The 25,400-nt window shown below is 37.6% G+C and overlaps 1 protein-coding gene across 2 annotated transcripts in view; it reads left to right on the top strand.

The window, feature by feature from the left end:
* Positions 1-25,400, top strand: part of LOC122816450 (netrin-3-like) — a 668,831-nt gene that overhangs the window by 535,365 nt on the left and 108,066 nt on the right. For both annotated transcript variants that reach the window (XM_044089255.1, XM_044089257.1), the window contains exon 5: positions 7,370-7,420. In XM_044089255.1, the coding sequence (XP_043945190.1) occupies positions 7,370-7,420 (51 nt within the window). The remainder of the gene's footprint in view (positions 1-7,369; positions 7,421-25,400) is intronic.

The following is a 25,400-nucleotide window of genomic DNA, read 5'->3' as shown; positions in this document are numbered from 1 at the left end:
GAAAATATGCAGATTGTGGAAACGTGTAAGGGAGATACAACTCTTACATAGTTAAAAGAATCCTTTAAGTCAAAATGGCCACCATATTTTAAAAAGGAATACATACAAGAGAAATTACAGTGCTTAATATTGTTAGATATCTCTTTTATATTGCTCTGTGTTGCAAGATTACACTGGAATATTTTGTTGAAATGAAAAGTTATTCATTCAAAATAAATTTGATAGTACTAATGTGTGGAAGGACCCTAATTATGTTGTAGAGAAAGGAGGAAAAAAGGAAGAGTGTATGTGCTGAGAAGAAGAAATGGAAAGAGGTTATCATGAGCCCCCACTGCCAGATCTGAAAAGGTCACTGATAAAGTGAAGGTGCCATTCAATATGAAGGCAATGCTAAAACATTAAATGCATCTTGCTTTACATGAGTGATTTTATCAGGTTTGCTTGTTGGATATGTCAAAAAGCGTGCAATGTTGATTTGATTTTCCATATGACCAATATGATGTCATGTTACTAATAAAGAATAAAAAAAGTGCATGATATATGTGACAAAGCAGTAGAAATAGTTGGGTAATTACTATATCTTGATCTTTATTAACCTTGGAAGATAAGGTTCATTGAAAGAATTTAAATTTATGTGGAGTGCCTGACCTCAGTGCAGGGAAGGGCAGAATACTTGGACATTGTTAAAACAAAGGTGACACTCTAGGCTGGATTTACTAAGAAGTCACTAGGAGGTGAAAGGGCATATTGGTTGTAATTACCTTTGGCTGATTGAACACATGGTAAACTAATAATTCTTACACAGATTTTGTCATGCTATGAGAAGAAACAAATTCTGAGGCAACTGTGGAATCTGAGAAAGAGTTGTATAATAGAACGTTGACCAGTATTAATAGATCATGTTTTTTTTTCTGAATTTGCAATACATTGAATATCACAGATTACAAAGCTGAGAGAGGAGAAAGGAGAATAAAATTATAAATGGACTTTTTTTGTGGTCTTGAATGTATTGTTTCCCAGGGCCATATAGACCATACAGGTTCTCACAAGTGAAAAAAGAACTGTTGTACTTCGCTGATGTCAAAATTGATGAAATGGATTAGTTTAGCATTTTTATTTATTTACATTTTGGTTGTAATTGCCAGTTCAGCCCATGTTACATTCCAAACAATAGCAATAAAAATGAAACAAATACAACCAACAGTGGAACATTAAAACAAACTGGTCACAAAAAGAGATACAATGTAAACATTTTACATCATGTTGTGGTGTACATTTTACAAACAGAAAAGTATGATCGAGCTGGTAGACACGTTCATGAGCTTGTGAAACAAGATTGGGAGGAACATTATGATCAAGATGAAAAAAAAGGAGAGTATATTTATGTTCAAAGTGTGGTAAGTGGTGGTACAAAAGAACCATTATTTACTCAATGTACTCATTGTCTACATTATTTGCTCTTTTCTGAAAGACTGAGTGATATGGCTGTAAAAAAAAGTGTAAAAAATGTTTACTGGGCAATGAAACTAATATATTTAGATTGGGCTATGAAACTAATATATTCAGATTGGGCTGTTAGTGAATATGTTGCAAATACTGGGCAATCAACTTTGTAAAGTAAAACCACTTATGTTGGTTTGATAATTTAGATTGTCTATTTAGTTTAATAAAGCTGAGTCAAAAAAACAGAGACTGAAGACATATTTGAAAACTTATAACAGTGCATCTCCTTTCTTTAAATTAAGGTGACAGATATTATCTAGCTATACAAAATTCTGTTAATACAGCTTCCATGGCTCTGAATGTAAGTATCACTAATGTTTAATATGAATGTTTGTTTCCTTCTTAGCTAATAAAATACACAGTACTTATTTTTGATGTTGACAATGTATATTAGTAACAATAATTAACATACTCCGTGTTTTCAAGAGTATTGATATAATTATAATCATGTTATTAAAATATAGTCAGGAATGTGACTCAATCGTTTTCCTTTGTTTGTTGCACATATAATATAATGCATGCAAGTTGTTGATGCTTTTAGAAGGAAACCTCTTGAGTAAGAGACAGGGAAATTTAGATTATAAAAATTGTAGCTACTGAATATAAACTAATGAAAGCAAGTCCAAACGTCCGAGGTGTACTGCCTTGGACTTTTGGACTTGCTTTCATTAGTTTGTCTTTAGTTGTGCTTGCTTTTATGCAGCTCGTTTTGTAGCTATTGAATATAAACTAAACTCCGTTATGTAACAAGTTTGCTTTAGGATTGCAGAATTGTTGATATGACGGTACTGTTTTGAATTGTTTATAAATATTACTGTTTAGATAGAGACAGCTGGTTCAACTTAAATGCATTTGTGCGAATGTTAATGGTGTATTGTTAAGTTAATATGTTTATTATAACATTGTAAGAAACTGTGTGATGATAAGCACTTAGGGAAGTGAAAGGCAACCCTTTTGAGCAGAGTGCCAAAAATTATGATTTCTACTCTTGTAATATATCCCAAGTGATGAGAGACAAACTGTAGAATAAATAATACTCAAATCACTGAATAAGCACATACAGTTACATTAATACAATTTGTATATTTGTCATTAACGGCATTCAACAAATCTGTTAAAATTTACCAAAAAAAATCTGTTAGAAAAGTAGAAAGTAAGACTATAATGATACATACTCCCCAGTGAGTGCCTAGCTACTTAGCCAAATGTGCCTGAGTAAAGGTTGTTGCCACTGGTGACAGGGATTATTTATCCCTGACTTAGTGTTTACACAAGAATATATTTTAAATGCAAGAATGTGTCTCAAAATAAACAAGGATGTGTTCTTAAACTGTCATCTTAAATTAATCAACTCTGAGAAATTATACAGTTTGGAATAACAAAAGACCGAAGCCTATGGAAAAGCTGACAACATCTCTGGAATATCAGTTCTTTCTGTTTAGAATTGTTGAAACTGTTAGAGAAAATGGACACATTCTATCATCATTAATTTTATTACAAACTCTATATGTAAGGTCAGTAACACATTTGTAATTAAATAAATTAAAGTGGCAAAGGAACTTCAGGAGACTGTGATGTGTTCTGTCAATATTATATAGGAGGGAAAAGGTAAAGAAGAAGGGAAAACTCTTAAGTGGTTATATGATTACTGAAGTTTGATTGTACTACACTAACACGATAATAATCAAAAAGAATATGCTATCTGAATCAAGAGTTAACAAAGAAGGATATGACAGACTTGTATAATTATGCAGGAGTGATGGCAGAGATTGGATGGATGAATTCAGCCCAAGATCTTATTTGGCAAAGGCCAGGCATTGGATCAACTGTGATAGCCAAGTGACAGTTTGTAAGAAGGTGAACAGGAAGTCCATTCTTAGTCAAGTATCACAACGAGGTATTATAAGATTAATAACAGACTAGGGGGGGGAGTGATTTTACTTGGTCTGGATGGTATAGCACATAATGAAGTAGCAGAGAGACTGGAAGGATTTAAAAGGATCATTTAAATATATTGTGCATAATAAAATAGGTAAAAATATATGGAACAGTAAGTTCGTAGACTGAGCAAGGCTGAAGAAGAGATTGTTTTGAGAGTTATGATTTAATGATAGCATGCTTGTTATATAATAAGATGTGAGATAGTTGACAAAATAAGGACTGCATCCACCTATGCTATTATAGTTTTCATTTATATAATTATGAGGTATGAATGTTAAAGGTTAATGCCTGGTACAGCTTCCTATTGAAATGCTGGCACTTGAAATGGCAAGTACAGACATGCAGGAAAAAAAAAGATTGAAACTGCAGGAGAATAGTGAATCTCAAACATCTGTCTTCTCCTTTAAACTTCACCTTTGCAGGGGGGAGGGGCAAATCTCCCTGCACCCCTGATGTGGGAGGCAATCCCCCAAAACTTATATATACTATCTCCAAGATCAGCATACCTCTGCAAAGTGGCCATCTTACACTTAATATATGTAAATCTGTTTTTTAGACATTCAGTATCCATTTTTGGGACTTACTCCAGCAGGTCCCAAAATTTCAAATGGTTATCCCATACCAGATTACTGCAGTAGGTGAAACACCCTAGTACAATAAGCACTATTATTTATGTACAAGTCACGATGCAAGACAAAGGTTTAGAGGGTATATCCAGTTCAAACTTGTTCTTAAAATGATTTACATTTCTTTATTTCATGAGTTTGAACTGATCATTGTAAAGTGTAAACCGGAAAAAGTAATTTATGATTAAGGAAAAAAAAGTGGAAGACATGAGAACAAGAGCATTTGGTGTGATTATAGTGTGAGATACAAGGAAGTACTCCTTTACAGAAAACGTGGAAGAACATTGTAAAACCATTCACAAAGCAGTATGAAATTTAACGTTAAGAATACCTGGAACTGACATCTAGTCATTCCTATGAGGATGGGGGGGTGGGCTAGCTGTTAGGTACATAGAGCCCTGCAGTAAATAGTGAGTAGACTAGGTGGGCCACCTATTAATTAACTGCCATGAACAACTAGGTTAATGTGACCACTAAACAAGTCCTGTTGTGTTAAAGGCTGTTTTACATGGGTAATGCTCTGCCTCATCTATTATGTTAGACTTTATGTTATTTTAACATACCATATAAGATTTTTATACGACCCTTATCTGTGAAAAGAAGGCATGAAACTAGTGTAGACTAAAACAACATGACAGCTTAAACTGTAAAAACTGTAAGGGATTCAAATCACAGAGAACTGTAAAGTCCTGATTTTAATGAAGTCTTGGGTTAATGAGAAAACCTTGGGTAACACTATACCACAGCTTTTTGGGTACTGAAAGACTAATGTCTGCTCTCCTAAAAGGAGATGTGAAATAGTCCAGAAAAAAAAGGGAGTGGTGTAGTTAACCAAAGGGAACCACATCTGCATATACTGGTAATTTTGTGTGAAATTCATTCACGTTCATGGCTACTGAGAATTTGCAATGTCTTCTAGAACTGCTGAGTTCTGTAAATTTATATGATTTAGTAAGATGGCTCACCTCTCAGTAGGCATTGCTTGACACTTACAGAGAACCCATTTTATAAATACCTGGATAGAGCCATAATGATGAGCTGTGGGGCATCTGAGCACAGTTGACTGAAAAAAAAAACAGGTGACTGAATGTCATTTATAAATATTTATGGTAAAGGGAGGGAAATAATAACCTGATAGTGTACTTCCACAGATGCATGTACAATGGGAGCAGTGATACTGTACTTCCACAGATGCATGTACAATGGGAGCAGTGATAGTGTAGTTCCACAGATGCATTTACAATGGGAGCAGCGATAGTGTACTTCCACAGATGCATATACAATGGAAGCAGTGACAGTGCACTTCCACAGATGCATATACAATGGGAGCAGCGATAGTGTACTTCCACAGATGCATATACAGTGGGAGCATTATAGACTTCCTTTAGCAGTGTTCAATGAAGTAGCAATTATGAGACCAAAATCCTGATACTGAAAATACCTAAAATCACAGTTAAGTAGCTAATGCCATGTTAACACATTAAAAAAATAGAATTCAAGCTTAACATGCAGTTCTGAAGAATACACTGTATACAAAAATGTATGTACAGGCCTTGACTCCTCTAAAAACCATTACTTGTTTCTTTCACTGATGAAACAAGGTTCTGGCAATCATTGCAACACCTGGGTTTGTTTGAAATCAAGTATTGCATTTATTTTTGAGGGCATGTAAACCTGGAATGAGATTAAGTAGTGAGATTATGGGGAGCTGTACTCCTAGAGGGTGGGCGAGGAGCTGCCTTACCCTTTACATAAACATGGACTTAGAAGTATGCAATATCTACAGTGTCAAAATATCAGCGCCATAACAGTTTTCTGTATCACTTTTGTGGTCAATCTTAAATAATTTCTGTACAGATTACTGTAGTTTATATATTTTCCATGTTAGTCTGTGGTCTCAGAATTTTGTACTTTACTAAAATGGATATACTATTCTGAATTGCTATATATGTATATGTGAAGAGACACTGAGACTGCAATTGGCTTTTTTGAATTGAATTACTATGTGTATCAACCAATCAACTTGTAGGAAGCGAAGGAGTCATGCTTCTCTATGAAGTAGTAGAAATATTAGGCCTCGAACAGGCAACTTTTGTAAGGTATACAGGAGTGTGTTAAGATATATAAAGTTATGCGGCAGCTGCAAGTGAGTCTGAAAGCATAAATGTGTGATTTAATAAGCCACATTAACATTAGGAGGACAGAATGAGTAAGGCATTTTATTTGTATGATTAAAAATAATAAAAAAAGAACGTGGGGTTAATTATAACTTTGAAGTACAACATATTGTGAGAAGGGGAGTTATGGAAAGGATGACAAACCATGAAAAAACATGATCTGTATGCATGCAATAAAATAAGTGAGCGTCAAACAACATGACACTAATCTTGACAGTTTAGAGCCTGACTATGCCATCAGTATTTATAATGAGTCTGAAATGGGACCGGTATGTGAAGGCAAAAAAATACAGTCACCTAAACATGATTCATCCAATGGTATTGTGGGATCTCGTGGAGTTAAAAATTACTCATCAGAAAATTATTTTAAACACAACACTGAGTAAACAACAACTTTCCAGTTGCATTGTATAAGGAAGAATTGTAGGCTCTTTACACAACAGTTGTAGCAAAGAAAAGTATTTTACGATACTGTTAGTAGGAAAGAAAAGTGCTGCAGGAAGGGAATCAAATACTACGAGATGGGATAGTGGGATCTCAATACTACGAGATGGGATAGTGGGATCTCAATACTACGAGATGGGATAGTGGGATCTCAATACTACGAGATGGGATAGTGGGATCTCTTGACCCCATATAAATGATCTGAACTGGATAGTGTTGTTTCTCATATTCTCCCTGCTGTATGAAGCCAGCTGGGAAGGTAAACACTACCATCTTATGGTAGGAAGCATCTTCAGAGATGCGTCCACTGTTCAAATGCTGCCAAAATGTTAGTTCACAAGTGTTTAGCCCGCATGGAATGGATTCTGCATTATCTCTGCAGGTAGTGAGCTGTTGCAGGTTTCTTATTTATTAGGATTATACACTAGTGCTGTGTGAAATTAAATGATTGTATGAAGAATACTGGTTCTGTGCTCGTAGAAATCTTCAGATAAATCAACTACTTCTTTGACTTGCATATTTTTACAGTAAAATGGTGACTCTGAAACTTGCTTTAGTGTTCACAGATTCTCTAAACAAAAAGGGGAACACAAAATGTAATGGAAATTCTTGCTTCTTTCTAGGATCTAAGTTTATAGACTGCTAATAAGTGCCGTAAATATATATTTTTATTTACAGAAATTCCTGCTGTTCATCCTACTGCGGTGATCACCAGTACGGAAGAGCCAGGTGAGTGTATGTGCAAAGGAAATGAGAGAAACTGGCAAACACTTAGCACAAGTGATCCAAAGCTCAGGTTTTCCCAGGGTTGTTCTCCGTTGCAGTATTCATTCCCAGATGCAATGTAACATTTTGCATTAGTCTTCGTGGTAATATTTAGGTCTTGATCTGGACATTCTATTCTTGCAAATACATTCTATATTGTAAGTTTTGGAATTACGCATACATTGATTTGGGCACACTCTGATAACTAGTCCTACGGTGCACTTCAATTCACGTTGATGTGCAGCCATGAACAGTAAAGGAATGTTCTGCAGTGAACAGATTAAGACTTCCTTGTAAATTTTGTATTCAGTCTAAGAAATCTGAGCTTGTTCTAGTCAGCTGTGAATATTAGAAGGACATGATTTACTACCTGGAATGTTTATCCACAGTAAGTTTCAGAAATAGAGATGAGCACAAAATATATTTGGGCCAAAACAATCTTTCTAAAGGTGCTAGACAGGTAATGATTTATAGCTGTATAATGTGCAGATCAAACATATGTAAATGTGTGACTGGTGAAAGCAATGCAAGTAGTTTTATTAGTAGGTTAGTTTTGCTCACATTATATTATAGGACTCATCCAGTTTATTCACAGTCAAGAAGAATTTTATTGATGTGTATTTTTTTCACTATATATTGTATGTTACTTTAATATGATTTTAATTACTGCTGGTTCAGTACTTAATTTCTAGTATTATCACTTTTATAGAGCAGCTTTTCTGCCCATGATTCTACTGAATATGTAGAATTCCCAGCCAACAAATTTATTTATTTATGAATTACTATATTTTGCAGAAGATCAGTGGATTATGGGAATGTCAAACTGGCCTTGAAAAGGGACCAACCATAGAACCTATCTTGTCCTTGAATTTTTAAATATTATGATACAGACTGTCTGATAAAGTTGGCTAATACTCCAGTTTCTGACTGGTGGACAATATTATTTGTGGCTTGGACAGAAAAGGAAATGCATATGCATTGCAGTATGTTTCATAAATCTGTGATTGGAGCTCAGCAGTCTGGCATTTTTGAAAGGTTCTTCTGGGAAAATGTCATATACTTTTCAGAATAAAAATGTGCAGCCATGGGTAGCAAAGGAATGTTCTGCAGTGAACGGATTAAGGCTTGCCTGTAAATCTGTATTCGGTCTAAGAAATCTGAGCTGGTTCTAGCCAGCTATGGATATTAGAAAGAGATGATTTAGTACCTGAAATGTGCTTCCACAGTAAGTTTTAGAAAGAGAGATGAGCACAAGACATATCTGGGCCCAAACAATCTTCCTAAAAGTGCCAGACAGATAATGTTTTATAGCTGCATAATGCACATATTTGCTTGTTGCCAAACATCTAATCTGTAAATGTGTGAGATGGTGAAAGCAATGCATAAAATTATATACACCCTAACACTGCCAGATAACTCGGTTAGTAGTTAATAATTAATGCATTACTGGGTTTCCAGAATCATGTCATTCATTAACTCCATGACCTGAAAGTGATGAATGTTTTTGATGCAATGTAATATATATATATATATATATATATATATATATATATATATATATATATATATATATATATTTTTTTTTTTTCTATCTATTGTATATCTGTTTATTCTACACACATTTTTTTCTGGCTTTCCTTGCACCATGTTATCCTATAGAGAATTATTGTTTCTACTCTGTAACTAAGATTACACTGTACTAATTGTGTAACTAATATGTGCTTGTTAAATTGTACTATGGAACTTTCTCCCCGGGCCTCCGCTGAAAAAGGGCTACCAGCCCAGTTGGACACCCTGGTAAACAATTGTAAAATAAATATAGTTGCACATTTGCTAGATGGACATTTGAGAAGTAACATTTGTCTGGCAGTTGGCTTAGAGGATTAAGGAGCTGTTAGAGCCATTTCCTGTGGTCCAGCTGTGCAAGGTTTGAGTCTCTCAGCCTCCATTGCCTAACTGTGTGACTCATCGCAAGTCACTTAACCATCTCATCGCAAGTCACTTACCCATCTCATCGCAAGTCACTTACCCATCTCATCGCAAGTCACTTACCCATCTCATCGCAAGTCACTTACCCATCTCATCGCAAGTCACTTACCCAACTCATTGCAAGTCACTTACCCAACTCATTGCAAGTCACTTACCCAACTCATCGCAAGTCACTTACCCAACTCATCGCAAGTCACTTACCCAACTCATCGCAAGTCACTTAACCAACTCATTGCTCCCAGACCGAGTATGAAAAATGTCCACGGAGATCAGTGATCTACCCCAGAAAACAAATATAAATAAAATATAAATAAATAGCTTGCAGATGGGTACATTTTACAGTGGCAAGTTAGAGGACTACTGTGTGAGCTCCATGTGCAGCTAAGGTTAGGAAAGATGGAATAAAAATATTTCGGTGAAAGTTTTCATGGTTTATGTCGAGATCAAGAATTCAGCATGATAAGGGGGTAGGGAAGTGTAGAGATATGGAATGATCAGTAATTATGTTCTAGGAATCACCTGCATCCAAATACAGAAAGTAAACTTGTACTGAAAAAGGAAATATGAAAGAACTTTAAAATAGTGGACCTGTTAAACTAGACTGGAGTTTAGGCGACGATTGTGAACAGCAAATCAGGAAAAGAGAAGGGACAGTGGCAAGTGATGTGTAATGACCAAAAAGCCTGGATAATAAAATAAGCCACTGGCTTACATTGCATATAGACAGATATATGGATATTGTAGCCATATCACAAACATGGACTACAGATGAAGGGACTATGGGATATGCTATCACACAGATTCACGATGTTTAAGGTTAGGTAAAGCAACAGAAGTGATGACATTATTATACAACTCCCAGAAGAGAGAATGTATACAGTTAAAGTTGCTGAAGGAAAAAAACAATACTTAAAATAGATATTAACTGTAATTTTGAAACCGAAGGCTGAGAACTACCCATCTACCAGTATTGGATAACTAGAATCCACAGGTCACTTGAAGCAGGGCTGAAAATAATGACATATTTGCAGTAGAAATAATGGCACATATAGAGAAAAGTTATAGTAATAGAAAATGTAATCTTCAGATGTTAGAGTAGAATGTTATCTACAACCAGACAGAGGGGCAAAGAAAACAGAAGCTCTGGGGGAAACTACATTTGAAGGTCTGTTGGAAGCTGGATTTGAACACAAAATGATAGTTATGACAAGAAATGCTGAAATACCTGACCTGGTCTCACCAGCATGAAACACAGAAGCCAATAGGCAATACTGACCATGCCCATAGAGTACTGATCCCAACTATTGGAAGGCCACACCAGCTTGAAATACAGAAGCCAATGGGCAGTGCTGACCATGGCCATAGAGTTCTGATCTCAACTACTGGAGGGCCATGTATGACAAAAGTGTGGTGCTATAGGTGAGTAAACTTGTTTGCAGAAGTCATTGAGAATGCACACTGATGGTGGAACAGGTTAACGTTATTGAATGGTAAGAGTGTATTAACAAAGCAATATTTGTATGAGAAGAAAAAGTACTTAAATTTGAGACACCTAGTATGAGTAATACTGATTAATATAAAATATTTTTAGTATTTCTTTAACATAAACATTCATATTAATTACTATTCACACTTTAATTTCTTTCATTCCTTCTTTGTGAAAACTGTGTAGCAATGCCTCCCTTAAGTTAGCTGCTACAGCATGCGAGTGTTAGCTTTTCACAGTTGAACTGGGCTTCTTGTTTATGTTTAACACGACATTAGGGTATCTGAATTGGTATGATGTGCTGGGAACATTTTCTCTCATTGTTTCTAAAAGCTGTCTTAGTTCGTATTTGCAATATTTATGCAACCTCAGCATAATGGCACATTGGATAGCATTGTTGCCTCACACCAAGAGGTTCCCTGGTTTGATTCCCAGCAGGGGTGCCTTCTATGCATAGTCTGCATGTCCTCCCAGTGTTTGTGTGGCTTTCCACCAGGTGCTCCACTTTCCTCGCACATTCCAAAGAGGTGCAGTAGGTGGATTGGGCACTCTAAATTAGCCATAGGTGTGACTGTGCATATGAGGTGCATGTGAGATTATGACCATGGTGGGGGCTAGCCACCTGGTGGTGTAAACCTTCACTCTAGATGATTGTCACTGGTCTAGTGACACTCTAACCCCATATGCAAAAATAGGAAAAGGGTTGTAGATGGATAGATGCTGTGTAGTAGTGTTAGTAAATCACAATTAGTGAAAATGACTTAACTTCATAATGCTTTATAAAGTTTGCTACCTTCATATTCAGTATTGTCTGTGAAATACATTTTGTGCGATTATGGTGGGGGTGCTGCGGTAGCATTTGTCACCTCACAGTAAGACGTTGTCCCGTTTGATTCTCAGTTAGAGCGTCTTCTGTGTGGCGACATGCGTGAATGGGCGTTCCTTCATTGAAGGTTGTGCGTCAGGCCCTGCAAGTCGGCACGTAAAAATCTACTGCCAATCATTAGCGGACCGGAGTTCCGCTGTGGCGACCCCTAACTGGGAAAAGCCAAAAAACACAACATATGCAGTAACGGAAGAGACAGCATAGCATGTTGTGAGTTATTAGTGTCCAAAATGAATCTGATTTCTTCTTCCTCTTTCCTGCCATCCACCACTGACCTCTCGAACCTGCCTGCCCCACATGACCTATTAATTCCCTTTTCCTGTATTTAGAGGTGGCAATACACAGATCTGCCTTTCAGTGAGGTAGGAGGCTTTACGATTGTCAGGATTTTGGTTGTCACACATTATGACTGTAGGTAGGCAGTCCCTTTCATAATACAGCGGGAGCATTCTTTATGCATCTTCATATCTACTGCTGTTATTCTTGATGTCTTCTGTGCGAGTCATATGACTTAACAGATTCTGTATACTTAATAAAGGATTTTCGACTGGAAACAGACTGCCTGCCTTGCTTAGATTATGTTCGAATACTTAGTAATGCTGTGCAATTATATATTTTCTATTATTTTTTTATTTGTTTTGGTTTGTTTTGACTTAAGACGAGTTTAAGTTTGTTACTTCTACTACTGTTGTCTGATCTGATTAATATACAGTGATTAACTAGAAATATGTGGACTGAAAATCTTCCACACAGAGAAGTTTCTTACACTGTAGAAAAGGTAATTAGCAGACATCAAGAATGAGCGAGAGAGGTAAAGACTGGACTGCATGTTTGTAAACAAACTTGGGAAAGTCATTAATATAAGTTGGCAAAGGGTAAAGCAGAATTTTAAGCAAATATTTTGCACAAATATTCAACAAAGAAGCAAACAGGAGACACTGAGCTTTTTAATGGTGGTCTTTGGCCATTAGCTTAGTAAAAACCTATGAACCAGTTTGGGAAATCAGAGCAGAGAAAGAAGGAGAGTCGAGGAGGTAACAACCAAGATGGGGAATATGGTGCTGTGAGAGCTGAAGAACAGTTAGGTGCAGGCATCATATGCAGAGGTGTAGTTCACCATTTGACACCTGGGGCAAGGTCCTCATTTGGCACCCCTATGACCATGTCCAAGTATCAGGTCAAAAAAAAAAAAGGAAAAACCTAAAAGTCATCTTCTAAATCAGTGAATAGAAAACCTTCATTGATCATGTAAAGTTCCGGTATTAATTAACTATGACAATTTCAAAAGGAATAACTTTTACTTATTTATTTTATTTATTTATTTTACATTTGTTGACCGGGCTTGTCTGACTGAGCTGAAGAGCCCCTTTTCAGCGGAGGCCCGAGGAGAAAAGCTCCAACATATTATACAATTTTTATTATAAATTAGCATTAAACAGCAATGTTACAGGATTATTGCAAGGCATTAAGTAGCAATACAATGCTATACAGTGTCAATAATCAGGAGTATAGCAAAGCTCTTTCAAGATGTATAAAAATAAATATGTCATTAAGATGAATATAGTTTCTGAGGGTAAGTGGGTATAAAACCCAGTTTTATCATTATATATTTGCATGAAGGCAAGACAATTACAATAGAATGTTTCTCTGAGGTAATTTGCTTAATAGGTTTTAGAAGACAGAAGAAAGAGTAGTCAAGGAAGATTAGAGAGAGCTAGTGAGAAGAGTGAGTTAAGGGCAGAACGTAGATTAAGGTATGAGAAGTAGGGGATGTTAAGGAGGGAGAGTGCAGTGGCAGGACCAGTGACTTTTAAAGTGCTCTTTGGTGGCTGTCTTAAATTGTTTAGGATGTGTAAGGGTCCTGATTTCTAGTGGAAGCCTATTCCAGGCAATAGTGGGGTGATAGCTGTACATGTTGTGACCAAATTTAGACTTGGGTTTGTAGATTTGTAGTAGGTCTTGGTTAGAGCTTTGGAGAGGTCTGGAGGGAGAATAATGGGAGATGAGAGGGGCTAGTGCTGGGATGTAGGAAGGCTGGTATAGGATAGAATGGATGATCTGGAGCTGAGAGAGAAGAAGCTGGTCGGGTAAGTCAAGCCAGTTTAGGTGTTTTAGAGAGAGACAGTGATGGGATATGTAGGTTTGTTGGGCAGCAATTTTAGCTACCTTGTTGTAGGTTGATTTGAGTTTGGTCAGAAGTGTTGAGTTAAGAATTGTGATAATTTGAGAGCTGTACATTAGACGGTTCTGTATCACAACATCGAACCTTTACTTAATCAAATAAATAAACTCGAACTTGTAATATCAAAACTGTAAATTGTTGAATGACCGATTTAACCCACTTCCCTTGGCCATTATGTGGAGTATGCTCATTTCTCCAATTTGGAGCAATCTCAGTGTTTGTATATTTAGGTAGGGGTGTGGGGGGCGAAGCCTTCCTTTTGATTTCGGATGTAAAGTTTTTTTTTTTTTAATTTGGGCAAGGGAAGTGTTTCCCTTGGTTGAATCGGCCATTCAACAATTTTAAGAACCAGTACAGGGAACAAAGCAAACCAGTCGCTCCAGGAAAATAGACCAATTTATTGCACAAACACAGGTTAAGCGATTTCGTCAAAGCAGATCCACAAGACTTCCTCAGAACAAAAGAAATTAGTCACCAAACAGTTTAAATATCCCTCCCACAAGTCACATGTGAAATAACATCCAATGAAAACGCATACAAATCAATATACAAACCATATAAATATATATAAAAATAAAAACATTAAATGTTAAATATAAAAAGATCTCCACTTTAAAACACTTGAAATAGAAAAGTTTTCATTCAGTCCAGGAAAAACACATGCATTGAGCCTAATTTGCCATTGCAACTCTTTAAGCTCTAAAATTTCATTCCAAGCCCCCCCCCCCCCCCGGATCTCTCTCTGTTAACATGATCAATGGCAATAAACCCAAAAACATGATCACTGTTCTCAAAAACATGTTTTGCAAGTGCATTATTCATATTAACCTTTCTAATATCAAGGGAATGTTCATAAATTTGTTCCTTAAACCTACTCTGAGTCTTTCCCACATAAAAACAATTGCAATTTTTACACAAAGCCAAATAAACAAGGTCCCTGGTATTACAATAGTTAAAAAAATGTACAGAAATCCTCCTTCCATTTAGAAAGACCTCATTAAGTTCTATTAAAAAGCTACAATAATTGCAAGAGCCACATTTGTGTGTACCTTTCTTTCTTCTGGAGACGCATTTAGTATCTTGACCTACTGTTTCTAATATATCTTTAAAACATCTCCCTTTTCTGTAAACCATTTTTACTCCCTTTTTATAAACCCCTTGTAATTCTTTATAAACAGAAAGCACATGCCAATATGTTCTCAAAGTTTTGAAAATTGTTTCACATTCCGGGGTATAGGTAGTAATAAAGGAAATGTGGGGCAAATTACTAACTCCAGCTTTAGTCTCCTTGTCCTTTAGAAGGATGTTAGATCCAAAATTACCTAATAGAGGGGGATAAAAACCTCAAATTCTTTTATCCCACACCTCAAAATACACTTCCTCAATAAGTGCACTGGGATACCCCCTAGCTGAAAACATTTCTATAAGTTTATCAGCTTCCCTAAAAAAAGTATCATTCTCAGAAGTCATCCTAGTTAACCAAATTAATTGAGCTTTTACCAAACCTTTCTTCTGGTGGGGTGGGTGACAACTTTCATAATATAAGTAGCAATTCGAAAAGGTTGGTTTTCTATAAATTTGACTTCTAAATAATTGATTTCATTCTTGTCCCACTTAGCACTAAATTTCAGAAAGCAAGTAGTATAATTAAGATGTTCAATAACATTTTGTAATTCTACTTCAGTAGCTTTCCAAAAAATAATGATATCTTCCAAAAATCTGAGATAAAGACTCCAAGGTGGTATAGGGCCAAAAGAATTCAACACATTTAAGCATGACAATGTTAGCGAAAATGGGGGCACAAGCGGCCCCCATTGCCACCCCTTTTTTCTGGAGAAAATAATGGCCATCAGTGTACACAAAATTATTTTATAACACCAATTCCATCATCAAATCTAGAATGTTGATCTCATTGTTACAGAACATTTCCTTTTCCATAAGAAACTCATGGGGTTCCGGCGTGTAGCCCGCAAGACAATTCCTTGCGAGCTAGATCGCCGAACCCAATGGTAGCTGCACTTTGCGTGCAACTGGCTGAAAAGCCTTGCCGCTGCAGCTGTAATCTATGTACGGGCAGAGACAGCCATACCGGATGTGTAACACATTCCTTATTTACATTCAAGGAATGCATTTATTTAAGTATTTATTTATTATGTTGTCAGACTGACAACAAAATAAATAAATAAGTAAATAAATGCGTGCCTCTATCACATAACTCATAGACAACTGGAATAATCTCTTTGCCAGTGACTCTAAAGTTGGGAATGGTAGGAAATAGTACAGGGTTTAGAGGGGCAAGCATGTAGATGAACCCATGAGACTGGAAACATGGTCTAAAAAGTTTCGCTTCAGTCCAAAGAACCGAATGGTACTGCTTCCATGAAGAAAAAAAAAAGAACAACACACAGTTACAGGGTCCAGGCTAAAAAATTCCAGAACAAGGAAAGGACAAGGGATGCTTTTATACTGCAAATTTTAAATAGTTAAGCTGCGCATGAAAGAGCATCAACAAAAGAAAATCAGATTTTGAATTACATATCCTGGGGTAGAGATAAATACTGTATTTGCATCTATTACTGCTTAGGCCATCTAACTGAATACAATGTGAAGTATGGAGAAGAGAAAGGGAGTGTCACAATTCTGGAGAAGGTACATAGTAAAGTGATTAGGCTGGTGAGAAAAATGCAAGGTATGATTCAAAGGAGATGCTATAGGACTATGAAAATTATTTTCTCTGGATAAAGCGAGATATGCAAGGTATGGGATGAGAAAAGCACTAGCAGAAAGATGTGAAGTGATTATCCTTGGATGGAAACCTGGATCAAGAAGAAGTGGGGAAGCCCCACAGCAACAGTCAGTTTACCCTTAATATGAGAAAGTACTTTTTCACAATGGGTGGTGGCTGAGTTTCCCTCATATAGGGTGATTGGCAGATGAGAAAGAAATGGAGTAGTGGTAGCTGTCTTTAGGTTAGCTGTAACATGAGCCAACTAGCCAATCTTCTTAAAGCTAGTTTATGTAATGCAATGTAACATAATGGTAGTGTTGATCAGTCCCATAGATGTATGCAGAAGTACTTTTACATCTGTTTTTCAGAGATCATCTTGGGAGGGACATATCAGTATAACGTTATTGGAAAAGAAAAGGGTTTAGTAAAATGGCAGGAAAATATTGCTGTCTCCTGCTTTGTATATAACAAAACATACAGTGACAAAAGGTTAATTTTACTGAGCTGAAACTACGTGATGTTGGTGAATGTATTACACTTAAATATCAACAGAGCATACAGCTCCTGCCAGACTGTTATGTGGGATTTGTTGTAGCAAACAATGACAGCAGCCTGAAGGTATTCCAGAGAACAGGAGAGTTAATTATGGTTTCAAGTTTTTAATTCATTCACATTTAGTGAAGTTGCATTTTACTGAGATGGAAAATGGAAAGTATGGGTTGCTAATTTTCATCTAAAATATTTAGAGTTGGGCATCTGCCTTGCAGTTGCTTTTAATTTGATTACAGGCCCGTCCGTTGTTTTGGATTTTTCATGTGGTTATATTTCATTTATCCAGCTACATTGATTGGGAGTGAGACAGAATTATAGGGATTTCTTAAGAAGTTCTGATTAACTTGTATACTGAACTTTTGACTTCAGGCAATTCTTTCAGGGCTCAGCTAGTAACCGCACCACAGATGTTTATCTTCCTGACAGGAATATTTCCACTGCAGGAGCAAGTAGTCACCAAAGATATTTCCTCTGTGACACTGTACCAACTTCATAAACACTGGTGGAAAAGAGGCATTCTGAGAATGTGAGACATTGATACCTATCAGATATAAACAGTAATATCTCCTTCCTTTATTTTTTAAAAGTCCAGTACTTGCCAGATCCACAGAATACTTGTGCCTTATTTAATGATTTTATTTTTGAGCTGTTTACTTATTTTTCTATCATGCCAATTTATGCTATATGTTTAATTTCATGGCTGACCCACTAGGTGAACTCCTCATAAAAGGACCTTTTCTCATGCATGATCCAGGCAAAGGATGTATTAGCAAAAGTCACATTTTGTGACAGCAAAGTGACATATAAAGGTGACCCTGCCATGGATTGCTTGTTGTTGCATTTGATGTTACCTTGCATGATCTCTGTTGGATTCCTAAGTGGCATAAGAAAATTTTATCTGTAAATTGGTTTTGTTTCCAAGGTTATACTTCCCAAAAGAGTTTTTCTTGTACATCAAGTAGTCATTGCAGATAAGTATTCACAACAAGTAGTACAACTTTTATGAAAGTACGTATATAGGCTTATTTGTTTATTTTAACTAGGAAGGTGAAATGATTCAATGAGAAGCTTTTTCTGATGTGTTCTTCCTAAGGTCATAAAATACATGCCTGTGAAAAGTATGTAAAAGTAATTTATTATGTAAAGTGCTGTAGTATTAACTATGCAAATTATACCAATGGAATGTTCAAGAAAAGGATGCAAGATAGAAGGTAAAATGTAAAATCATGCTAGAAGTCTAAACCTCAAAATGCACTCACTCGAGGCACTTCTTAAAATGGAGAACATCGACATCTGTGCAGTGACAGAGACCTGCTTCAAAGCTCCAGAGAGCACTGCTGTGTTACCAGGCTATAATTCATACCACACCTTTCAGCCACCTAACCCAAAATGAAGCACTAAAGGTGGATATTCATTCATCCATTCATATTCATATTCATCCATATTCATTAAGGATATCCACACCTCCAGGCTAGTTGCACAGCATAATGCATCCAAGATTATCCAAGTGCAACTAACTCTGGGCAAGACAGCAATCCAAATTGTAGCTTGCTACAGACCCCCCCCCCCACCATGCCCCAGGATTCTCACTCCTCATTTCTTGATACACTGGGGTATTGGGATACTATTAGGGGACAACCCAACACCCTAATAATGGGTGATTTCAACTACCCCACCATTAACTGGGAAAACTACTCATGTACCAACTCTTTTGCTCAACGTTTTCTGGAATTCATAAATTCCAGCATCTTGGATCAACTTATTCACACCCCCAGCAGGGGCAGCAATATCCTAGACCTGGTCATTACCAACATGGGAAACTGGTGTTTCACACCAGAGGTCAATTCCTTGTTGGGCAGATCCGACCACAAGCTAATCACCCTAGACATCCACATCCTGCCCCCACCCCCAGTTAGGGAAACCACCATAAAAAAACTTCTCCAAAGCCAACTTCACACTTCTTAAGACAGAAGTGGCAAACTTCATGACACCCATGCAGACGGACAGTAAAGTGATTAGGCTGGTGAGAAAAATGCAAGGTATGATTCAAAGGAGATGCTATAGGACTATGAAAATTATTTTCTCTGGATAAAGCGAGATATACAAGGTATGGGATGAGAAAAGCACTAGCAGAAAGATGTGAAGTGATTATCCTTGGATGGAAACCTGGATCAAGAAGAAGTGGAGAAGCCCCACAGCAACACAAGTCAGTTTAACCTTGATATGAGAAAGTACTTTTTCACAGAGGTGGTGGCTGAGTTTCCCTCATATAGGGTGATTGGCAGATGAGAAGGAAATGGAGTGGTGGTAGCTGTCTTTAGGTTAGCTGTAACATGAGCCAACTAGCCAATCTTCTTAAAGCTAGTTTATGTAATGCAATGTAACATAATGGTAGTGTTGATCAGTCCCATAGATGTATGCAGAAGTTCAGTACTTTTACATCTGTTTATCAGAGATCATCTTGGGGATTCATTTTGGGAGGGACATATCAGTATAACGTTATTGGAAAAGAAAAGGGTTTAGTAAAATGGCAGGAAAATATGGCTGTCTCCTGCTTTGTATATAACAAAACATACAGTGACAAAAGGTTAATTTTACTGAGCTGAAACTACGTGATGTTGGTGAATGTATTACACTTAAATATCAACAGTGCATACAGCTCCTGCCAGACTGTTATGTGGGATTTGTTGTAGCAAACAATGACAGCAGCCTGAAGGTATTCCAGAGAACAGGAGAGTTAATTATGGTTTCAAGTTTTAATTCATTCACATTCAGTGAAGTTGCATTTTACTGAGATGGAAAATGGAAAGTATGGGTTGCTAATTTTCATCTATAATATTTAGAGTTGGGCATCTGCCTTGCAGTTGCTTTTAATTTGATTACAGGCCCGTCTGTTGTTGTTTTGGATTTTTCATGTGGTTATATTTCATTTATCCAGCTACATTGATTGGGAGTGAGACAGAATTATAGGGATTTCTTAAGAAGTTCTGATTAACTTGTATACTGAACTTTTGACTTCAGGCAATTCTTTCAGGGCTCAGCTAGTAACCGCACCACAGATGTTTATCTTCCTGACAGGAATATTTCCACTGCAGGAGCAAGTAGTCACCAAAGATATTTCCTCTGTGACACTGTACCGACTTCATAAACACTGGGAAGTTACTTTTGGAAAAGAGGCATTCTGAGAATGTGAGAAATTGATACCTATCAGATATAAACAGTAATATCTCCTTCCTTTATTTTTTAAAAGTCCAGTACTTGCCAGATCCACAGAATACTTGTGCCTTATTTAATGATTTTATTTTTGAGCTGTTTACTTATTTTTCTATCATGCCAGTTTATGCTATATGTTTAATTTCATGGCTGACCCGCTAGGTGAACTCCTCATAAAAGGACCTTTTCCCATGCATGATCCAGGCAAAGGATGTATTAGCAAAAGTCACATTTTGTGACAGCAAAGTGGCATATAAAGGTGACCCTGCCATGGATTGCTTGTTGTTACATTTGATGTTACCTTGCATGATCTCTGTTGGATTCCTAGGTGGCATATGAAAATTTTATCTGTAAATCAGTTTTGTTTCCAAGGTTATACTTCCCAAAAGAGTTTTTCTTGTACATCAAGTAGTCATTGCAGATAAGTATTCACAACAAGTAGTACAACTTTTATGAAAGTACGTATATAGGCTTATTTGTTTATTTTAACTAGGAAGGTGAAATGATTCAATGAGAAGCTTTTTCTGATGTGTTCTTCCTAAGGTCATAAAATACATGCCTGTGAAAAGTATGTAAAAGTAATTTATTAAGTAAAGTGCTGTAGTACTAACTATGCAAATTATACCAATGGAATGTTCAAGAAAAGGATGCAAGATAGAAGGTAAAATGTAAAATCATGCTAGAAGTCTAAACCTCAAAATGCACTCACTCGAGGCACTCCTTAAAATGGAGAACATCGACATCTGTGCAGTGACAGAGACCTGCTTCAAAGCTCCAGAGAGCACTGCTGTGTTACCAGGCTATAATTCATACCACACCTTTCAGCCACCTAACCCGAAATGAAGCACTAAAGGTGGATATTCATTCATCCATTCATATTCATATTCATCCATATTCATTAAGGATATCCACACCTCCAGGCTAGTTGCACAGCATAATGCATCCGAGATTATCCAAGTGCAACTAACTCTGGGCAAGACAGCAATCCAAATTGTAGCTTGCTACAGACCCCCCCCACCATGCCCCAGGATTCTCACTCCTCATTTCTTGATACACTGGGGTATTGGGATACTATTAGGGTACAACCCAACACCCTAATAATGGGTGATTTCAACTACCCCACCATTAACTGGGAAAACTACTCATGTACCAAATCTTTTGCTCAATGTTTTCTGGAATTCATAAATTCCAGCACCTTGGATCAACTTATTCACACCCCCAGCAGGGATAGCAATATCCTAGACCTGGTCATTACCAACATGGGCAACTGGTGTTTCACACCAGAGGTCAATTCCTCGTTGGGCAGATCCGACCACAAGCTAATCACCCTAGACATCCACATCCTGCCCCCACCCCCAATTAGGGAAACCACCATAAAAAAACTTCTCCAAAGCCAACTTCACACTTTTTAAGACAGAAGTGGCAAACTTCATGACACCCATGCAGACGGACAATAGAGGTACGACTGCTGAATCCTACACAAATGCACTTTATAAGCACTTACACGAGTGCATGGATCATGCTATCCCTAATAGAACCAAGATGCTATCCTCCAAAAAAAGGAAACCAGTCTGGTGGTCCTCTGCCATAAACAAACTCTACAACAGAAGAAAGAAACTGTTGCAAAAAAGAGTAAAATACCATGACTGGAAGAACTCCCTGGTCAACCTCAGTAAGAAGCTGAGATCCCTCATAAAATCCTCCAAAGCTAGTTACGAAAACAAAATTGCCACTGACTCTAAAGACAAACATAAAGCATTCTATAGCTATGTCAAGAATCTCAATGGCAACACTCAGATCTGCTCTGAGTTACAGCACAATGGCACTAAATATACAGAACCAACTGATATTGCCAACATCCTGGCAGATAGGTTCAGTGCTAACTTTACCCCCTCTCACCCCCTAGAGGGCCCATCTCTATACCGGAAGAATGCAAAGTTCCTGTAATCATGGCTGCACAGGTACAAAAAACACTCTCCAAAGCCAAGAACACAGCATCCATGGGACCTGACAATATCCCAGGCTGCATTCTACATGAACTACAGCATGAACTGGCACCCTACCTAAGTACCATGTTCAATCATAGCCTCACCTCAGGCTTTGTGCCCACTGAATGGCGCACCACAATGGTTATCCCAGTACACAAATGGGGAGCCGTGTTGGACCCCGGGAACTACCGCCCCATTAGCCTGACGGGCCTGGTCTGCAAGGCCATGGAAAGTATCATCATGGAACTCATAAACAAAGTGATTGGTAATCTCCAAACTCTGAACCCTACCCAGTTCAGGTTTGTAAAAGGCAGATCATGTCTCCTAAACCTGACTGACTTGTTTGAAGCAGTCCCCAAAGCCATAGATGAGGGTGAGGTGGTTCACACAGCTTATCTAGATCTCGCCAAGGCTATCGACACCATCCCCCACTCTGGAATTATGGATAAGCTCACTAAACTAGGTATAAATCCCTATGTCACAAGATGGGTTGCCAGCTGACTCATGGAAAGAACTCACACTGTGAAAGTCGCAGACTCCAAATCCGACTTCAGACCAGTGACAGTGGAGTACCACAGGGTTCAGTCCTGGGTCCTCTCCTGTTTGGTATCTACTTCTTTGAAGTACAGGCTAACACAGAAGGTCTTTAACAAAGTTTGCAGATGACTGCAAAGTAGGAGCCATAATCGAAACTCCTAACGATGTGGACATACTACAAAAGGGCCTCACTGAGACAGATGCCTGGTGTCAAAGCCATGGCCTGAAGCTCAATGCCAAAAAGTGTATTGTCATCCCCTTTGGTAAAAACTCTGTACCCATGAACTACCACATAAGTGGTAGTCTACTTAACGCTGAAAGTGTGATAAGAGACCTTGGGACACAGGTGGACAGTAGTCTCTCCTTTGATAATCACATCGCCGCAGTGGTCTGGAAATCCTTCTACATGGCTCACCTCATCACAAAAGGTTTCTTATCCAGAAAAAAAGAGGTCATTGTTCCCCTCTACTCATCACTCATTAGACCCATTATAGAGTACAATGCCCCTTTTGGTATGTACCTCACAAGACATCTACAACAACTGGAAAGGCCACAGAAATACCCCACAAAGAGGATTACTGGCCTCAAACAGATGCCCTATGCAGACCGTCTCAAAAAACTCCAGCTTTACTCCATCGAATATCGCATACACAGAGGTGATCTCTGCCTAACATACAAAGCTATGTCAAACCCAGAGCTGTTAGACTTGCTCCACTTAAAGAAGTCTCAATCCCTCCAAGCTACACGCTCTAGGCACCTAAACCTTGTCACCACAATAAACAGAACATGCTGGAGGGATAGATTCCTGTCCCAGAGACTTCCATACTCTGGAACAGACTACCTATCTATGTCAAACAGAGCTCCTCATTAGCACTCTTCAAGAAAAATCTTGATGATTGGATGGGAAATAGGAAATTCACCCCAGGGATCACTTCTGTGGCTCTGCTCTACAGAGGCACAGGAAAATTATTTTCTTGGATGGCGAAAGCCAGGGTACCTTTTTGACTAGGCTTGTATAGGCCCTAGGGCTAATAGCCTAGTACCTACCTATGAGGGTTGCCATTTTCTAGGCCCTTCATGCATTATAAAATTTTCTCCTGCTTCAGCAGTGAAAGGCAGTTTGGTCAGTCTTTGTAATCAATTCAGGATTTTTAAGCAGTGATAAAAGCTGTTGGAAGGCATACATAGTCTATGCAACTGGGTACATTTTAAAAATTGCAGGGTTGCTGCTGTGTGCTTGCGGGATGGGATAATCTGCTGTGGAAAGCTGCACATCCAGAATTCCAAAGGAATGCTTCACAGACAAGGTACAAACTTAGCAAAATGAGTTGTAATTTTCACATTATGGTCATCAGAAGAGCAGTTTTGTGCTGTGTTAAATAAGGCATTTGTAAGTTTGCATCTTTATTGGGGTTGCCTTTTTGATTTGCTGGCCTGGAGCATACTATAGCGGACCATTGTCCTTAACTCTCCATGGCTTCCCGACTGCAGGCTGCAGAAAGAAAAGTGATTAATATTAAACAAGGGGGCAGTGCTGACTAATCTTCATAACTTCCTGGCTGCTGAAACAAAACAGATTAATATTAAGCAAGGGGGGGGGGATTATCCCCTTTTTCCCACAACAGACATTAAAGACAAGAGTGTTTTACACATCGGAAACAAGTGGATGTTACGGTACCCCTTTTGTGTCTGCTTGTGGCAGAGACTTGGGAATTCTATGCAATATGTATTAAGCTTGACATTTTAAGATATAGTTTTCAGTTTACCTCTGAGGCTAGTCTTTGTGTGACTATATGGCACATCCATCTGCAAACCATGTGGTCCTGACACACAGTTCTCAATTTCTTTCTCAAGAATTGGGGACAAAGCCAAAAAATGGGAAGGGGGGGCAAAGGTCCTAAAAATGGCATTTTTTTAAATATCATTTTTAATACTACTCTAATTCTACTAAAAGTTAAAAAAAATAGTTTTCCATCAGCTTTCATTTCTTCTGAATAAAAAGAAATATGAATCTCTAATGTTTTACATTACTGAGTGTAATACGAGATAAAATAAGGGATATATGAGAGGCGTGTATGCCTTGACATACCTCTCATCATTTTACCTCCAGAATTAAGGGCATGGTAAAAAGAATGAAGGAAAAATCTCTGAGTAGGGGCAAATGTACTGGTAGTATTAATGTATAAAAGGCAATGTGGTTGTGTGTGCTTTGGGAAAAGAAGTTGCTGATAGCTTTGATTTTTTTTTTACTTTGAATTCTGAATATGCTTATAATGCCCACATTTGACTTGTAGCTTATGGTATTAGCTATAATGGACAGCACAGTGGCACTGTTAGTTGCTTCTTAGCAAGAGGTTCACTGGTCTAATTCTCAGCTGTGATG

The sequence above is a fragment of the Protopterus annectens genome, chromosome 12.part0, assembly GCF_019279795.1.
Source record: "Protopterus annectens isolate FY-2018-M chromosome 12.part0, PAN1.0, whole genome shotgun sequence".
Classification (NCBI taxonomy): Eukaryota; Metazoa; Chordata; order Ceratodontiformes; family Protopteridae; genus Protopterus; species Protopterus annectens.
This window is presented reverse-complemented; position numbering and strand designations above follow the sequence as displayed.